Source organism: Chlorocebus sabaeus, chromosome 24 (genome assembly GCF_047675955.1).
Source record: "Chlorocebus sabaeus isolate Y175 chromosome 24, mChlSab1.0.hap1, whole genome shotgun sequence".
Classification (NCBI taxonomy): domain Eukaryota; kingdom Metazoa; phylum Chordata; class Mammalia; order Primates; family Cercopithecidae; genus Chlorocebus; species Chlorocebus sabaeus.
In genome coordinates, this window is record NC_132927.1 from 64835121 (window position 1) to 64851505 (window position 16385).

Genomic DNA, 16385 nt, shown 5'->3' on the forward strand with positions numbered 1-16385 from the left:
ACCCACGCCCGGCCTGCAGTCTTTCGGTGGCTTACCTCCCGCAGCTCCAGCCTCTGGGCCACGGCCTCGAGGCTTTCCTGGCCAGTGCTCTCCACGGACAGGGTGAACTCCACAAACTCGTTATTAAGCAGCTGGATCCGGGCAACCAGGCAGCTCTTGCTAGACACCGTGTAGCGCCGAGTGCGTTTCAGTTTCAACCCAAATGGCAGTGGCATCTTCTTCTTTCTTCAAGAGTGGAGGAGCAAAGAGGGAAAAGCTACCCCCACCAACCCAGCGGTGGTGACGCCAGGAGAAATCAATCCTCTCCGAATGGGACGAACACTGTCCGGCCTCCAGCTGCTCACCCAGCAGCCGCTGCCGCCATTAAAAAGCAACGGAGTCTCCAATGGCCCGAGGAAGTGAGCATCGACGCCAGCGCTGGGGAAAGAGGGACGCCGTTACTTAAGCAAAGGTAACGCTGGGCTTTGCTTAATATAAATAAAAGCCAGTCAAGCTGTGTCCAAATAATAAGCCGTCCCCACCCGCTGGAAAAAGGAGGCACTAACAGGACCCGGGAGGCAGGGTGGAATTTTATCTCAGAGTTGTGTTGGGCTCAGGGTCAGACTCCACCCTTCACTGTATCCTACAAATAGGGATAGCAAGCTAGGCCATCGTCAGGATTAAATGAGATAATGGCCAGCACTACTATAATCCCAAATGTTAGTATTCGTGGTCCTCTTCCTATTTTGGATAAGGTGGTGTTTCTTCATAGGTAACTCAGGTTGTAGTACTCCAAATGTCAGAGTTCTTTAGTCCTTAAGTGAGAAAAGTGCAAAATACCCCCAAAAGAGCTAGGTTCCAGTCCCAATCCCTTTAGAAAATTAACCCTGAAGGCAAATGGGAGGAATAATCCCCACTAAGAATGGCAGGTGTGTGGTTCAGACGCGGTGAGGTGCCTAACAAGCGCCTGTGGAAGTATTCACGTCATCAAATTGATTTACTGATAAACATCATAAAATACCCTACAAATGCTCGTTATTCATTCATTTACCACTGGAAGAGCGGCAGTTCTGAAAATCCAGACCCCGGCCCCTCTCCAGGGTGGGGACGCCCAAACAGGCCTTCACCTAAGCGGAGCCGCGGCCCAGAAGGGGAGGCGGGCGAGGCCTTCCACGCCATCCTGAGTTAATGAGCGGCTTGGGGGGCAACAAACGCAAGAAGCCCACGGGGCCTTGGAGCACTGAGGCCCAGGCTTCTTCCGCGTCCTCCCCTTGGGAAGAGCAAGCGGCGTTGCCAGGACAACCAGTAGACTAGGAGGCTCCGGAACCCTCTTTCTGCAGCCGCGTTTCTGGACGGACGCGCTCTAAACGGACCGGTCCCTCTGCTCCCGAAGGAAACATTTAAAGGGACCAGCGCGAGCCCTACTGGCGGTGGAGAGGTTGTCATACCCGCTTTGGAGCCACAGGACCTCGAAATACGCTCCTTACAACGTGTTTTATAGAGCGAAGTCTTGCTATGCCACCCAGGCTGGACTGCAGTGGCGCAATCGTAGCTCACCGCAGCCTCGAACACCTGGGCTCAAGCGATCCTCCCGCCTCAGCCTCCCGGGTAGCTGGGACCACAGGTGCGCGCCACCACGCCGGACTCTAACCGAGTTTTTAACCAGACCTGTTGATGGTAACTTCTGGGCTGAGGCAAATGGGAGCGAGCACCAGCTGGGAATTTTTGTATCAGCTGGATTAGTTTTTTCCCCCTAGACGAGTCTACAAAATCCCGGATATTTCCAGGGTCCTGAGACGGTTCCCCACCTTCTTCTGCGCAGAGGTTGCCTGTTGGGGATGAATCGCTTAGCGAGACCCAGCTATAGCTGGCTACTATGAGCTCCGGCCCCGGACCGCGCGGAGAGGCAGGATCTGCTCCCGACCCTCTCATCTAGCAGGCAGAACCAAGGCTTCAGGAAGAGAAGCGGCTTTCGCAGGTGCACGCTAGGACGGGCTAAGCTGGGAATCGATCCCAAATTCCACACTCCCAGTCCTTTGCTGGGTCCTGCTCTCCTGACTGCGTCTCAGGCCCAGAGGTGATGGGGCACACAGCGTTAGGGAATGGCAGAGCTGGAGAAAAGGGTTCGGCTACTACCCTCGGCTTTGCCAAACTTAACATTTTGAAATTCCATTCCACAAATTTGTGTTGCATCTCTGGGTACAAGACAGCGTAATGAGCATCGTGAGAAATCTAAGACGAATCCCTAAGCCGTCGCTGTCTTTAAGGAGATTACAACCATGCTATAATTACATACAGAGCTGTATCTCTAATAAGGACCCAACCACGGTTTTATCTGGCTAGTTTTTTGTTTGTTTTGAGCTCTGGTTATTCCCCATAGCCAGGAAAATCAAAATATTAAAAACAAGGGTTGGGGCAGGCCAGAAGAAAAAAACAAAGCTGGAACTACCTAAAGCACTGTGTTAATTAACAGCATTTGCTGCGTGCCTTCTGTAGGTAAAAGCACCATACTATGGAGGGAAACAGAAAATAAATATTAAAAAGATACGGTTTCCACTTCCAGTAGTTTTCAATGCCCTTTGATGTTTCGGGGTATAAACTAAATAAATAAGTAAAGCAAGATGGAAAAAAATTAGCAAATGACAACTTTAAATAATAAGCTTTTAACCAGAAAATTGATAAACCAAGAGTGTAAATATTTAAGGATTATAAATATGCATACTAAACACCCTTTCATGAGATCAGATGGTGGGTTTCAATTTTATATAAAAATTATGGTAACTGGAAACCGGGCGGATTAAGTAGTGTAGACGAACAGACAAGATATTGCATATGTGTAGAGGAAAGATAAATATTTGTATTAGGTGCCATTAAAATATGGTAGTCTTTTCACTACGTAGAACTATGCCTTGAAAGCAATAGATACTACACTGTATAACTTAATTATTAACTTAAGCTCTGATTAAGCAAACTCAGTAAAACGTTCAATAGTCCCTGAGACTTGAAATGTATTACTGCATCAGGGATAAAGGAAAAGTCAAATTATTTTTAGTAGATGAAATTGAAAAAGTTGCAGTCTGTGTGTATATGGTGCATCCCCCCAAGATCTATCCATAAGAATGGCTTGCTTTTTGCTTATTTATATAAAACCCACTATGTTAAAATAATGATTTTGCTTAATAATTTACAAATTTATCAATGATTTACACATCTTAATTTTCAGTAATATGCAGTATTTGTTGCCAAATGATGTAATACAATTATCAATGTCTGAAGATAATAAAACCAAGATGAGTACAAATTTAAGAGTTCTTTGGGGAGGGCTGTTTCAGGTATAAAATAATATGCAATAATATGAAAGTGATTGGGTCTGGAATTATAATTTACTAAAGTAAATATAATTTATAAATAGCTATTAAAGGAAAACGATGATTTTGTTTCTCTACAAAATCTTTCCGTTTTGTGGTAAGTAAACGAATACATACTAGATTCTGCTTCAGTACAAGTTTACAAAAGGCAGTCTGAACTATTTGTGAATTCATTTTAATTTTCCCTCTCTACATCCCTTTCCAAAAGTTTCTCAAATACACTTTACTTCTCGATCTTATAGCGATTCCACTTCCTATTAAGGTCCTCACCACGTGTAATTTTGCCAGCGTTGCTTTAAAATAAAATAAGCACTAAAAGGAGAAAGTATGTGACATTTTTAGAGTAGTATCTATAGCTTTAGCATTAAACCCATGTTTCTCACGGAGAAAACATCTGCGCGTAGATGCTCCAGAATAAAATGCCCTAGAAACAAAACGGACTATACTGAGAGTAAAATTACTGTCGTATCCCAAACTTAAAAAAATAAATAAACTGTCAGCAACTATTAGGCATACAGCAGTTGTCACTTGGAGCACACGAATGTTTTGAATGTGTTGTGAGCATACGCTATTATTATAAGGCTTTCTCAGCAAAAAACAGGACGAGCATGCCAAGAGCGGCCAATCTAATCAGGATTTGCAGAAATCACAAGTCGGAATTTGCAGATCCAATAATTCTTTTTTCCAGAGTAAACATTCTACTCCAAAAACAAACCCAGGCGTTACCAAACAGCCCTTCCCTGCGCCCCTTCTCGCAAAGTTATCTGGCGAATTTCACGTTTACATATTCTGAGAGGCACAAATATGCCTAACACATTTAAAACCCTGATCCAGAATTAACCCGCAACAATCGGCCAGGGCGTTCAGAATAGAAGTTCAAGACCCCTTTTAGAAATTACTCAAGTACACGAGAGCGAACCTGGAAAAGCAAGACTTTTCTCTTTGTTACGCTACCGCTACGGGTCTGGCCGCCGCGCCCCATTCTCCGGGACTCCGGGGCCGCGGGCGCGCTCTGGGGTCCCGGCGAGCGGACACACCCCACCGCTCGTGCCGGGGCCCGCCCCTCCCGCCGGCCGGGGCCCGCGCCCTCACCTGCTCCCGCTCCCGCATCCTCGGGGCCGCGCGCCCCGCTCAGCGACCCGCCTCCCGGGGCCCCGCCGCGCGGTCGCCGCAGCCGCACCCGCACGCCAGCCCGCGCCGCGGCGCGCTCATGGGGCTCGCACGCCTCACTTCCTGTCTCCAAAAACCCGGCCCGCAGACCATTCCCCTGAGCAGAGTCCGGCGGTGGAGACGGCGAGGGGCGAGGCCTGGAGGTGGGACTGGCCGGCGAGGAGCGCCCCACAAAGAAGCCTTGAGGGGGCGTGGGGTGGCAGCAGGACGGACAGAATGTCGGACCGACGCGGGACGCGCGGCCGGAGCAGCGGGGCGGCCAGGCCCGGGCGTCCCTCCCCCTGGGCCGGGCGGGCGGATCTGGGGAGGCGGCGGCGGTCCGTGACCTCAGAGAGTTGGAATGCGGGCAGCCGCGCGGGGGAGGCGCGGACAGCTGCGCCCGGCCGCCGGGGAGGGGGCGCGCCGCTGCTTTTTTTAATCGTATGATCACTTATTTTAAGAGTTTCCAAATAAAGCAAGGCTTTTAATAAAATGAGAGGAGGGGGTATTATTTAGATTCCAGATAAAGAGTTTTATTCTTGTGTTACTAGGTAGGCTGTAAAATGCTGTTATTGATGGTTATTCGTTTACTCTGGTATATTTCTTAATAGTATTGGAATACAGTTCTTCTTTTCCTGCTTGCTCCTAAGGTTATGCCCCATATCACTAGACACTTCCAGTACGGGGTGGAAAAGCCCCCCCACCAGAAATGGTTCATATGCCTCAAATAACCTGTCAGTCCCCAAAAGGGAGCTGTCTGCTTATGCAATACAGAGCAGAACTGTTAAGGATGGAGACTTGACCAAGTTGTCTGGGTTCAAATCCCAGCTCCAACATTTACTAGCTGGATGACTTTGTGCAAATTTCTTAATTTCTCTTTACCTGTTTCCTCTCCTATAAAACAAGGATATTAATATCTTTGCACCGCAGGGGTGGGGGAAATAAATACTAAGCAATATCCAATAACTTGTGTAAAGCATATATGAAGTGTTTCGTTTGTTTGTGACACAGTATTCTGGTACTGCATTCTTATTACTGTATTGCAGCACTTAAGCTGAGGAATAAAACTGTGACTCTAACACTATTACAATAGTATAAGATCTTTTCTTGGCATGTGGAGCAGAGAACCTTTTAATTTATGAAAATTTTAATTTCAATGATTTTGTTTTAATGCTGTTGTTTCTGGAAAGCTTTTTAAAGTATTGTTTCATGTAAATATAATTTTCTTAAACAATTAACAAAAACTTTTTAATACTTAACTATGCATGAGACATGGTCCCTGCACAACACAGACTTTTGGTTTAGTGGGTAATAAACGCACCTACACACCACAGACGCAGTACAAGGCCAAAGTGGGGAGCACTGTCATAGAGGTATGAGTGCTGTCCAAGAGCAAAGCCAAGCAAGGTGCATCTTGGGTCATTTAGCTAAAGGCAAATAAGATTACCTGTGTTTCTAAGGGAAAAAAATAGATCAATTATGTTTGTAATTGATATTTCAACTGAACTCTACGAGGGGGTCAATTTGTGTGCGAGGAAAGAAATGAGATCTGAAAAGAAGTCCCTTTGCTGGCTTCCCAAGGTAGAAAAATTGGAATCGTGTGATTTCTCCCATTCTCATCTCCATCATCAAGACCTGGTGTTTCCTCCTCTGAAATGTCTCATGAATTGTTTCCTTTCTGTTTCCCCTGGAACATTCTAAATCCAAACCCTCATCATTTTACATTTGGATTATTGCAACAAGGGTGGTCTCCTGGCATCTGGTTTCTCGGTTCTCTCTGATTTCCTTGCTAATACCAGGCTTCCTTCTCTTATCACTCCTAATGGACTCCCAAGGTTAAGTTCTTCTGCCTGACCTATCGGGAGTGTCCAAACGGGCCTCTCTGACCACCCATATCGCTTTCTGCCCCTGTCAAGCTTTGCCCCTGGCCAGCAGCCCCTTCTGCCCTCCTTCCATTTGTCTAAGCCTTCTGCGTCTCTGCAAGTAAGACTCTGCTTCCAGGATGACTTTCTAGCCACACCATTCCACAGTGATCTCCACACTTGGCAAGAACTGTAAAAGTTGTTTCATGAAGGCTTCTTTTATATCTCCTAGGATTCCCAGGACAGTACTGGGCAAAGAGTAGGCACTAAATAAAAACTTGTTAATTGAATCAGGAAGAAAATAAAAGAATTTTAAAAATAGAAAATGACCATAAAACCCAAGAGATGTTAGACAACTGAGTTGAACTTCCTCCCTCACAGTCTACAGATGTCATGTACTGACCAAGTACCTAAGCCCTATTTTCCCTCAGCTGTGTTAATTTGGCAGTAACATTCATGGGAAGGCACTTGAATAATGCCTTCAAAGTATTAGTTGTAAAATTATTATTAGCTTGTGTTTCATATCTAAGGAAGTGAGATAATTTATATGGTGCCACCCCCAAAGATACAAAAGGGTATAAGTAAAAAGTCCGCTTCTCACCCTGCCTGCTAGACACCTAGCTTTTCTCCTGGGAGGTAACCAGTGTTCCCTCATTCCTCTGTATCCTTATAGAGATGTTCTGCAGAGTTACAAACAACTACATATAACTATCTTTACCCCCTCTTGTTATCCAGAAGGTGGCATACTTATACATACTCTTACACTGGAAGCTATTTCTTACTAAAATAAATAAATTAAAATGTAAAAAGAAAGCCCAGCACATAAAATGATGAAAGACAAAAAGATGAAAGGAGGCTGGGTGCGATGGCTTACGTCTGTAATGCCAGAACTTTGGGAAGCCTGGGAGGGCAGATCACCTGAGGTCAGGATTTCGAGACCAGCCTGGCCAACATGGTGAAACCCTGTCTCTACTAAAAATACAAAAATTAGCTGGACGTGGTAGAGCACGCCTGTAGTCCCAGCTACTGGGGAGGCTGAGGCATGAGAATCGCTTGAGCCCAGGAGGCACAGGTTGTGGCGAGCCGAGATCACGCCACTGCACTCCAGCCTGGGTGACAGAGCAAGACTCTGTCTCAAAAAAAAAAAAGGAAAGGAAATTGTGGTTTGGTGGGTGCACTGACTAGTGTTTTCTTAGAAGTTCAAAAGTTAATCTGTTTTGATAGCACGGTGAATACCCACTGTATAAATTATCATCATCTGCAAAAATCCAAATTGAATGAATGCCCTGCCACACAAAGATAATGATCCCTGGCTGGGTGCAGTAGCTTACGCCTGTAATCCTAGCACTTTGGGAGGCCGAAGCGGGTGGATCATGAGGTCAAGAGTTCGGGACCAGCCAGGCCAATATGGTGAAACCCCGTCTCTACTAAAAAAAAATACAAAAATTATGCCAGGTGCGGTGGCTCACGCCTGTAATCCCAGCACTTCGGGAGGCCGAGGCGGGTGGATCACAAGGTCAGGAGATCGAGACCATCCTGGCTAACACAGTGAAACCCCATCTCTACTAAAAGTATAAAAAATTAGCTGGGCGTGGTGATGGGCGCCTGTAGTCCCAGCTACTTGGGAGGCTGAGGCAAGAGAATGGCGTGAACCTGGGAGGCAGAGCTTGCAGTGAGCCAAGATCGCGCCACTGCACTCCAGCCTGGGTGACAGAATGAGACTCTGTCTCAAAAAAAAACCAACAACAAACAAACAAAAATTAGCCGGGTGGGTGGCACATGCCTATAGTCCCAGCGACTCAGGAGGCTGAGGCAGGAGAATCGCTTGAACCCAGGAGGCGGAGGTTGCAGTGAGCTGAGATGGTGCCACTGCACTCCAGCCTGGGCGATAGAGTGAGACTCTGTCTCAAAAAAAAAAAAAAAAAAAAAAAGATAATGATCCCTGAGGAAGGGGACAGTGAGGGCTAGAACTAGAAATGTGAAGTCTTTGGTCTCTGAATCTGCCCCTTAAGTTCTGTCTACCACACTCAACACTGTGTCACATGCAACACCTTTCCAGCTGCAAAAGAGTAATCATTTTATGGATAGATTCCCCTGGACATCAGATAAATGATGATCTTGGCAGTGTGTTTGTTCAAATGGAGAAGCATGTCTACTGAGTAGCAAGTGACTGCTGTGACTGTGATTCCCAACACTTAGGGCCTTTGATCCAAGCCTGTCTATGCCATGTGATAATCACTATTGGAAAACACTTGTCCATTCAGCCCACATATATTTAGAAGCCAGGTGCTGCAAGGAGAAAGGTAAATAGATGTATACCCCTGTCCTCAAAGGCTCACCATGTGAACAACAGGTGAATATGTAATTGTAGTAGGTGAGGAAATTTATACATGGTTATACTTTATAATGTGAATGGACTGGTAATGTCTGGTTAACCACTGTGATCAGCTTCTGCTTGAGTCTGGAAGGACAAAAAAAAAAAAGGTTGACTGACTACTCAAAGAAAAGCAAAGCTTTGGGCTGGGCACGGTGGCTCACAGCCAGCACTTTGGGAGGTCGAGGCAGTCAGATCATAAGATCAAGAGAGCGAGACCATCCTGGCCAACATGGTGAAACCCTGTCCCTACTAAAAATACAAAAATTAGCTGGGTGTGGTGGCACGCACCTGTAATCCCAGCTACTCAGGAGGCTGAGGCAGGAGAATCCTTTGAACCCAGGGGGTGGAAGTTGCAGTGAGCTGAGATCACGCCACTGCACTCCAGCCTGGCGACAGAGGAAGACTCCATCTCAAGAAAAAAAAAAGAAAGACAAGCAAAGCTTTTCAGGCAGGAGGACACCCCCACCCCACCTTCCCCCACCCCTTACTGCTTCTACACACTTACACACATGCGTGCACATGCAAAGAATGTGCAACATCCAGCTGAAATACAACCTGAGAAGAGATTGCAGATGTGGTTGGGGGGCAATGTTAGATGACTCATGGCTCCATGGAGATGGGGTTGGTACTCAGCCCTTCTGACTTCAAAGCCAATCCTCTTTTCAATCATCTTCTCTTTTTGGAAGACAGCCCAGAGCCCTCTTAGCTGGCACTCTGGGTTTGTTGAAATCTGGTCTTCATAGGAAAACGTGTTGTTTCCCCTGAATCAGAGAACATTTCCAAGCTGGGGGGAAAAAAAACTGTCCAGTTTTGTCTTTTTCAAGCCTAGCACTCCTACTCCCTCTAATGGCTTCTCTTAGGGCATCATCATGAACATCTTCTTCGAGATGTGATGTGGTTTGTGAAGCTGCAGTTTACAGGGAAGTGCCTGGAACTGCCCTGGACCACCAAATAAACCATTGGTTTAGTGGGTTTGCCCCTCCTGTGATCTAGACATTGCAACATCTTAGATCTAAAGGTGGGAGGTCTCAAGCAGTCTTTCAGTCTCTTTTCCATAGCTGTCCTAAAAGTTAGCTCCTTGTCCTAAAAGTTAACACTCTCTTGAATACATTTTAATAAGTGTCCCTACTCTGAATATGTTTTAATTAAAACATTACTTTTTATTAAATGTTATTTTCAATATTATGTAAATATTGACCGAGAATTGGGTACCCAGTAATGGTAAAAAGTGTTTTTGTTCTTAGTTCTGTAATGGGTGGTAAAGGAATAAAAGTAATTCATCTGTCTTTTGGATTGTGAGTGTCACGAAAGCAGGGAATTGGTCTTGCTCCTCTTTACGATCTGGCTCCTGGCACTGTATCCCAGTGTAGGTACTTAATTTTTAATCAGCAAGCATAGTACTGCTATGAGCCAGGCACAGTTCAATATGCTTCACAAATATTAACTTATTTCATCCTTACAGTAACCCTTTGCAGGTGAAACTAGTATCATACCTATATCACAGATAAGGAAACTGAGGCACAGAGATGAGAAGCAATCTGCCTAAGGTCTCAGAGGGAGTGGCAGAGCCAGGATTCAGACCCAGACGGTCTGGCTGCAGTGCCCTCGTTCTCTGTCATTCTGCTCTGCTGCCTGTCATCAATGTTGAATGAGTGTATGATCACTGGATTTATCCTTGAGGAATGCTTTTGTAAATTAGGTCTTTAATTTCTTTTACCCTATAAATATGTAATAAGTGCTTACTCTGTGTCCAGCATCCTGAAAGGTTGGAGAAATATAAAGCCCTACAGAGTTTATAATTTTGTTAGGGAAGACACACATACACATGAAATAATATTGCACAGAATATATTATTATACTAATAGCATCCATATAGATGACATAGGAATTCATAAGGATTATATGAGATTACTAAAGGACCATATGACAGACCCTAGGTAGCCCCACAACTCCTGCTCCTGCTGTCTGTACAACCCACTCCTGACCCCTACTGTGGATTGCTTAGGTAATAAATTTGGCAAAAATAAGAGGTTTGGCAGATATAATTGAGGTCCTGAATTAGTTGATTTTGGGGTCAGGTCCCGGGTGGGCCTAACTTAATTAAATGAAAGCCCTTGGCTGGTCTCAAATTTCTGGTCTCAAGTGATCCTCCCACCTCTGCTTCACTGAGTTCAAATCACAGGCGTGAGCCACTATGCCTGGCCTTTACTGGCTTCAGTGAACAGACATGTTAGTGAACCCTTTGGCAAAGAACTGTGGGCAGCCTCTAGGACTTGAGGGTGGCTTCCAGATGATAACCAGAAAAAAATCTGGGTCCTTACTCATAAAGCCACAAGGAAATGATTTTTTTTTTTTTTTTTTTTTTTTTTTGAGACAGGGTTTCACTGTCACCAAGGCTGGAGTACAGTGGCATGATCTTGGCTCACAGTAACCTCTGCCTCCCAGGCTCAAGCAATCCTCCCCTCTCAGCTTCCCAAGTAGCTGGGACTAGAAATGCATGCCACCATGCCCAGCTAATTTTTTGTACTTTTGAAGAGATACGTTTTTGCCATGTTGCCCAGGCTGGTCACGAACTCCTGATCTCAAGTGATCCGCCAGCCTCGGCCTCCCAAACTGCTGGGATTACAGGCATGAGCCACCCCACTCAGCCAGAAATGAATTCTTGCTAACAACCTGAATGAGCCTGAACATAGGTTCTTCCTCAGTCAAGCCTCCAGATGAGAACACAGCCTGCCTGACACCTTGACTGTAGTCTTGTGAGAACCCGAGCAGAGGACCCAGTGAGGTTGACCCACAGAAACCATGAGATGATAAACGTTTGTGTTTTAAGCTGCTAAACTTGTGGTCATCTGTTATGCAGCAATGGACAACAGAGACCACGCTTAGGAATTAGTGGATATGAAGGAGAAAGGAGACCTCTCTGTGCCTCTTCTGTTTTCCAGGTTTTGTGATCAGGGATAGGGAGAATTCAGTTATTGATTCAAATAGCGGAATCAAGAATAGTATTGAGTGGAGGAAGGGGAGATGAAGGCGACTTCTGTCTAAGTGCTGAGTTTGGAGAAAATAAGAGTAGTCACTTAGAATTTGGGAGTGGAGTTTGTGTGAGAATTCAAGGCTGATGGAAAATTCGGTCATTATCAGCACAGAGTTGACAACTTAAATCCTCAGAACAAAAGTGTTGTCCCACGAAGGGTGTTCAGAGAAGCAGGAGGATGGGGATTCGTCTCGGGGAGAGGCCACGGGTGGGCCTGGGAGAAGGAAGGCAGAACCAAACCCAGAAGGGCCAAGGTAGGGCAGAGTCAGAGACTTGACGGATTGGCTCTGTTGCTCCGGATAGTCCATTTTCCCTTCAAGGGTAATTGCAGTGCAACCTCTAAGAGGCAGACTCCATTTTACACGTAAGAAAAGTTTAAATACCTGGACCGATACCATACTAACAGTAAGTGAAGGCTGGATTTGAACTCGCGTCTCATATCACAGCCCAAGATCTTTCTGCTACACATTTAATTCATTCTTACCATCCAAGAGAGAATAAAATGAATAAGCGGAGGGCCAGCAGAGAGACTAAGGAAGGGTCCCCGAGGTGCCCGGGAGGCGGAGCAGCAAGGCCACCCACACGCGCATGCCACCGCCCTCTTTGCCTGAACATAGGTTTCGCGGGTAGAAGGTGTGCGCAGGCGCGGACACGGGCGCATGCGCGCTCACTCCGGCGCGCCGTGCCGGCGGGGGCGGGGATACGCGGTGTGCGCGGCCGGGGGCGGAACGGAGGAGGAGGCGGTGGTGGCTCGGCTGCGGGGTAGGAGTCCGCGGCAGCCTCCGGGTAAGCCAAGCGCCGCGCAGTGCTGAGTTCCCGCACGCCGCGGAGCCATGGAGATCGGCACCGAGATCAGCCGCAAGATCCGGGTGAGGCCCGTGCCGGGCGGGGGTGGGAAGCCAGGTCTCGGCAAGCGGGCGGTTGTCAGGAGTAACGGGGACCTTGGGCCCGGGTGGACGCCGCGGCCTGGCCGCCGCTGGACGCTCCTGGCGGGCTGCAGCTCCTCCTTGTCCAGGCCGCCTTGGGCCTGGGGACGTTTGCGGCCTCAGAGCAGGGCTGCGGCTGAAGTAGCCGCCGGGAAACGGAAGGACAGGCTCAGGCCTGGCGGGAGCCACCACTGCGGCGCAGGGCGCCGCTTTGGATCCGCTGCGGGAGGTGGGCGCCGCGGGGCCGGAGCGGGAGTGGGGTGCGGGGTGGGGGTGGTGGTGCAGGCGAGGCTCCTCCCCGCCCCCACCCGGGGGACCTGGAGGTGCGCGCACCAGTGAAGTGGCCTCAGCGCTGCAGAATCCGGTCTTGTTTTCCTAGAGCCGCCTTTCTCACATGCTCGTTTGCTCTTTTTCTCTCAGAGTGCCATTAAGGGGAAATTGCAAGAATTAGGAGCCTATGTTGGTAAGTGTATTTTGAGTTGTTAGTTTCATAGAATTTAGAGTTTGCAGCTAATTGAATTTTAGTGAATGCATATTTCTCACCGTACTTTGGACATTGGGAGAGACTCCCTTCTACCGTCTTCAAATCTTATACTCCCTGGTTACTTATTTATCATCTTTTTGCAACCTTGTTTTTTTCCTCCCAAACCTCCTTCTGTTATGGTGTTTTGAAATTTAGTTTCCTCCATTAAGGCTCTGTCACATTTTACATAATGTTTGAGCGAATTTTATTTTATGTTTTTCCTATTCTCTCATATTTTAAATTCTAGGGACGGGTCTCACTACGTTGCCCAGGCCTTAACTCCTGATCTCAAGCAATTATCTGACCTCAGCCTCCCTAGGTGCTGGGAGTGCGGGGATTACTGGTGTGAACCACCATGCCTGTTTAAAGTTTACTGTTCTTGTTACTTTCCTCTTGACATTTGTTTTTAGAACTCTGATTTTGGATATGCGTTTTTATGCTTTCTGGCATTTGCTTCTGTAATGGTTCAGTGAATTTTATTTTCCGATCTCTTTATGTTTTTCCTCTTTCTCTCTTTGAAACAGTAAGGCAACGTTTTCCTTCTCCTTATTCTTTTATAATTTGAGTGTTTACTCTGGGTCAGGTACTGTGCTTAACTGTTGTATGTGTATTAACTCAGGATAATCCCTATGAGAATACTGGAAGGTAAGTGGCAGTATCCTAGACTGTGTAAACAAGGAAACTGAGGCTTTGCCTACTTGAGCAAGGTTTTATGGTTTGCCCCCAAAGCTGGTGCCTCCTATAACAATAATAGCTACCACTTCAGACGGTGATTCTCAAAGTGTGAGAGACTCCAAGGGTCTCTGAAGTCAAAACTGTTTTCATATTAATACTGAGATGGTATGTGCTATTTTTCTCTGCATTGATATTTGGATTGTGTAAAACTAATGGTTGATAAAGTGTTATCAACCATTTTATCAACTGGTCAACATAGTAACACCATAATGAAATCATATTCAAATCACTCCCCCCTTATAGTTTTTTTTTTTTTTTTTTAAGCTAATTACACTTAAAATGTCATTGATGAAGATGTGAAGTCCAGGGTTTACAAAATGTTTTTTATCTTCTTAGTATTCAGTGTGAGGAAATAGAAATGCTCATAAAACATTTTTATTGTATACTGAAATATGGTTAAGGAAAATCATTTGAGTTGAGAATTAAGCTAGCCACCTCTTTCAGGGAACATCATTTTTAACTTCAAAGTACTGACAAACTGGTTACGTACCCTAGGATATTTGGCAGGTATTTACTTGAAAGTGAGCAAAGAACCTGTAGTCTTTGTTGCCAATCACATGTGAGCTTTCAAATGAAAATTAGAATTTTGGAAAATCTGAGACTGCCTCCATGAACTTGACAGCTTCCCAGTACTTAAAACATTTCTGATTAAGTAAATGGTGATTTAAAAAAATTTTATTCTTATTATTTTTTGAGACGAAATTTCACTCGTTACCCAGGCTGGAGTGCCGTGGCGTGATCTTGGCCACTGCAACCTCTGCCTCCCAGGTTCAAGCGATTCTTTTGCCTCAGCCTCCCAAGTAACTGGGATTACAGGCACCCACCACTATGCCCAGCTAATTTTTTGTATTTTTAGTAGAGACAGGATTTCACCATGTTGGCCAGGCTCGTCTCAAACTCCCAACCTTGTGATTCGCCCGCCTCAGCCTCCCAAAGTTCTGGGATTACAGGCGTGCGCGCCTGGCCAACTCAATGGTGATATTAAAAAATAATTATTTTATATTACATAATGAAATATATCAATGTGCCAGTGGTTTTTGTAGCTAATTGAACCAATATTTTCTAAATAACGAATGCATAATGTTACAAAACTGTGCATGGATTAAAGATTTATTTCAACTGTAGGGTGGGTCACTGGATTTCTGTGCAACAGTTCAAAAAGGTCGTTGATGTATTTGACATTCCACATTGCTTTAATGTTTAATAAGCTACCACTTGTTTAGTTTTGGTGTAGTGTCACAGAAAAATATCCACCTTATGTGAAAAAACTATCAGAATACTCCTTTTTCAACTGCATATGTGTGAGACCAGATTTTTTCACATTCTTCAGTCGTAAGGACATAGAACAAGATATATAAAAATGCGAAACAAGGCCAGTCTTTGCAGTAACTTTTTCTTTTCTTTTCTTTTTTTTTTTTTTTTTTTGAGACAGGGTCTCACTCTGTGGTTCGGGCTGGAGTGCAGTGGTGCAATCTTGGTTCACTGCAACCTCCACCTCCCAGGTTCAAGCGATTCTCCTGCCTCAGCCTCCTGAGTAGCTGGGATTACAGGCACCCACCACCACCCCCAGCTAATTTTTGTGTTTTTAGTAGAGACAGTGTTTCACCATGTTGGCCAGGCTGATCTCCAACTCCTGACCTCAGGTGGTCCACCTGCCTCGGCCTCCCAGAGTGCTGGAATTACTGGCATGAGCCACTGTGCCTCACCTATATTTTTTTTGGAAAATTTAATAAAAATAATGTTACTTATGTTAATATTATTGGGTTTGTGATTAACATGTGATGGATGTATTATTTAATGAATAAATACTTTTTAATTAAAAATGATCAGTTCTAATTTTGAACACAGTAAATAATAGATAGAACCTGCATAAACCAGAGAAGGGCCCCAAGACCAGTTTGAGAACTGGTAATTTATGGAGTACTTACCACCATTTGCTGGGCACTTTCATAAATAATTTGTTGTCAGGATTGTTGTAAGACTAACAGGAGAGAATTGAAGCTTAGAGAAAATGAAGCTGAACCAAGATTTATTTATTATTTTATTCTCTCAACACTTGAACTGCATTTTTTATATTTTTCTTTGAAACAAAAAAAGTACTTCTGAAATGAACCTTTCTGCCTGCATAGAAATACTACAAGTATTTAAGGTATTAAAGAAATTTGGCACCGCATGGTGGTTCGTGCCTGTGATCTCAGCACTTTGGGAGGCCGAGGTGGGTGGATCACTTGAGTTCAGGAGTTCGAGACCAGCCTAGCCAACATGCTGAAACCCCGTCTCTACTAAAAATACAAACATTAGGTGGGCGTGGTGGCACATGCCTGTAATCCCAGCTACTCGGAGGCTGAGGCAGGAGAATCGCTTGAACCCATGAGGCAGAGGTTGCAGTGAGCCAAGATGGTGCCACTGCACTCTAGCCTGGGAGACAGAGC

At 45.5% G+C, this 16385-nt stretch overlaps 2 protein-coding genes across 17 annotated transcripts in view; one reads left to right on the forward strand and one right to left on the reverse strand.

Annotated features, from left to right (window-relative positions):
- The window catches only part of PTPN21 (protein tyrosine phosphatase non-receptor type 21), an 88152-nt gene extending 83607 nt beyond the window's left edge, over positions 1-4545 (reverse strand). Inside the window, exons 1-2 of one of the 2 annotated variants that reach the window (XM_007987521.3) lie at positions 4440-4545; positions 36-417 (exon numbers count right to left, since the gene is read on the reverse strand). In XM_007987521.3, coding sequence (XP_007985712.2) covers positions 36-215 — 180 coding nt within the window. In that variant the 5' untranslated portion in view covers positions 216-417; positions 4440-4545. Of the gene's footprint in view, positions 1-35; positions 418-1030; positions 1254-4439 lie in introns of those variants that run through there. The other variant, XM_007987522.3, reaches the window with a different exon arrangement.
- A 7929-nt stretch (positions 4546-12474) lies between these two features.
- Positions 12475-16385, forward strand: part of ZC3H14 (zinc finger CCCH-type containing 14) — a 47138-nt gene continuing 43227 nt past the window's right edge. For 10 of the 15 annotated variants that reach the window (XM_007987536.3, XM_037984366.2, XM_007987537.3 and 7 more), the window contains exons 1-2: positions 12476-12638; positions 13116-13158. In XM_007987536.3, coding sequence (XP_007985727.1) covers positions 12603-12638; positions 13116-13158 — 79 coding nt within the window. In that variant the 5' untranslated portion in view covers positions 12476-12602. Of the gene's footprint in view, positions 12639-13115; positions 13159-16385 lie in introns of all 15 variants that reach the window. The other 5 variants (XM_007987535.3, XM_007987541.3, XM_007987542.3 and 2 more) reach the window with 2 other exon arrangements.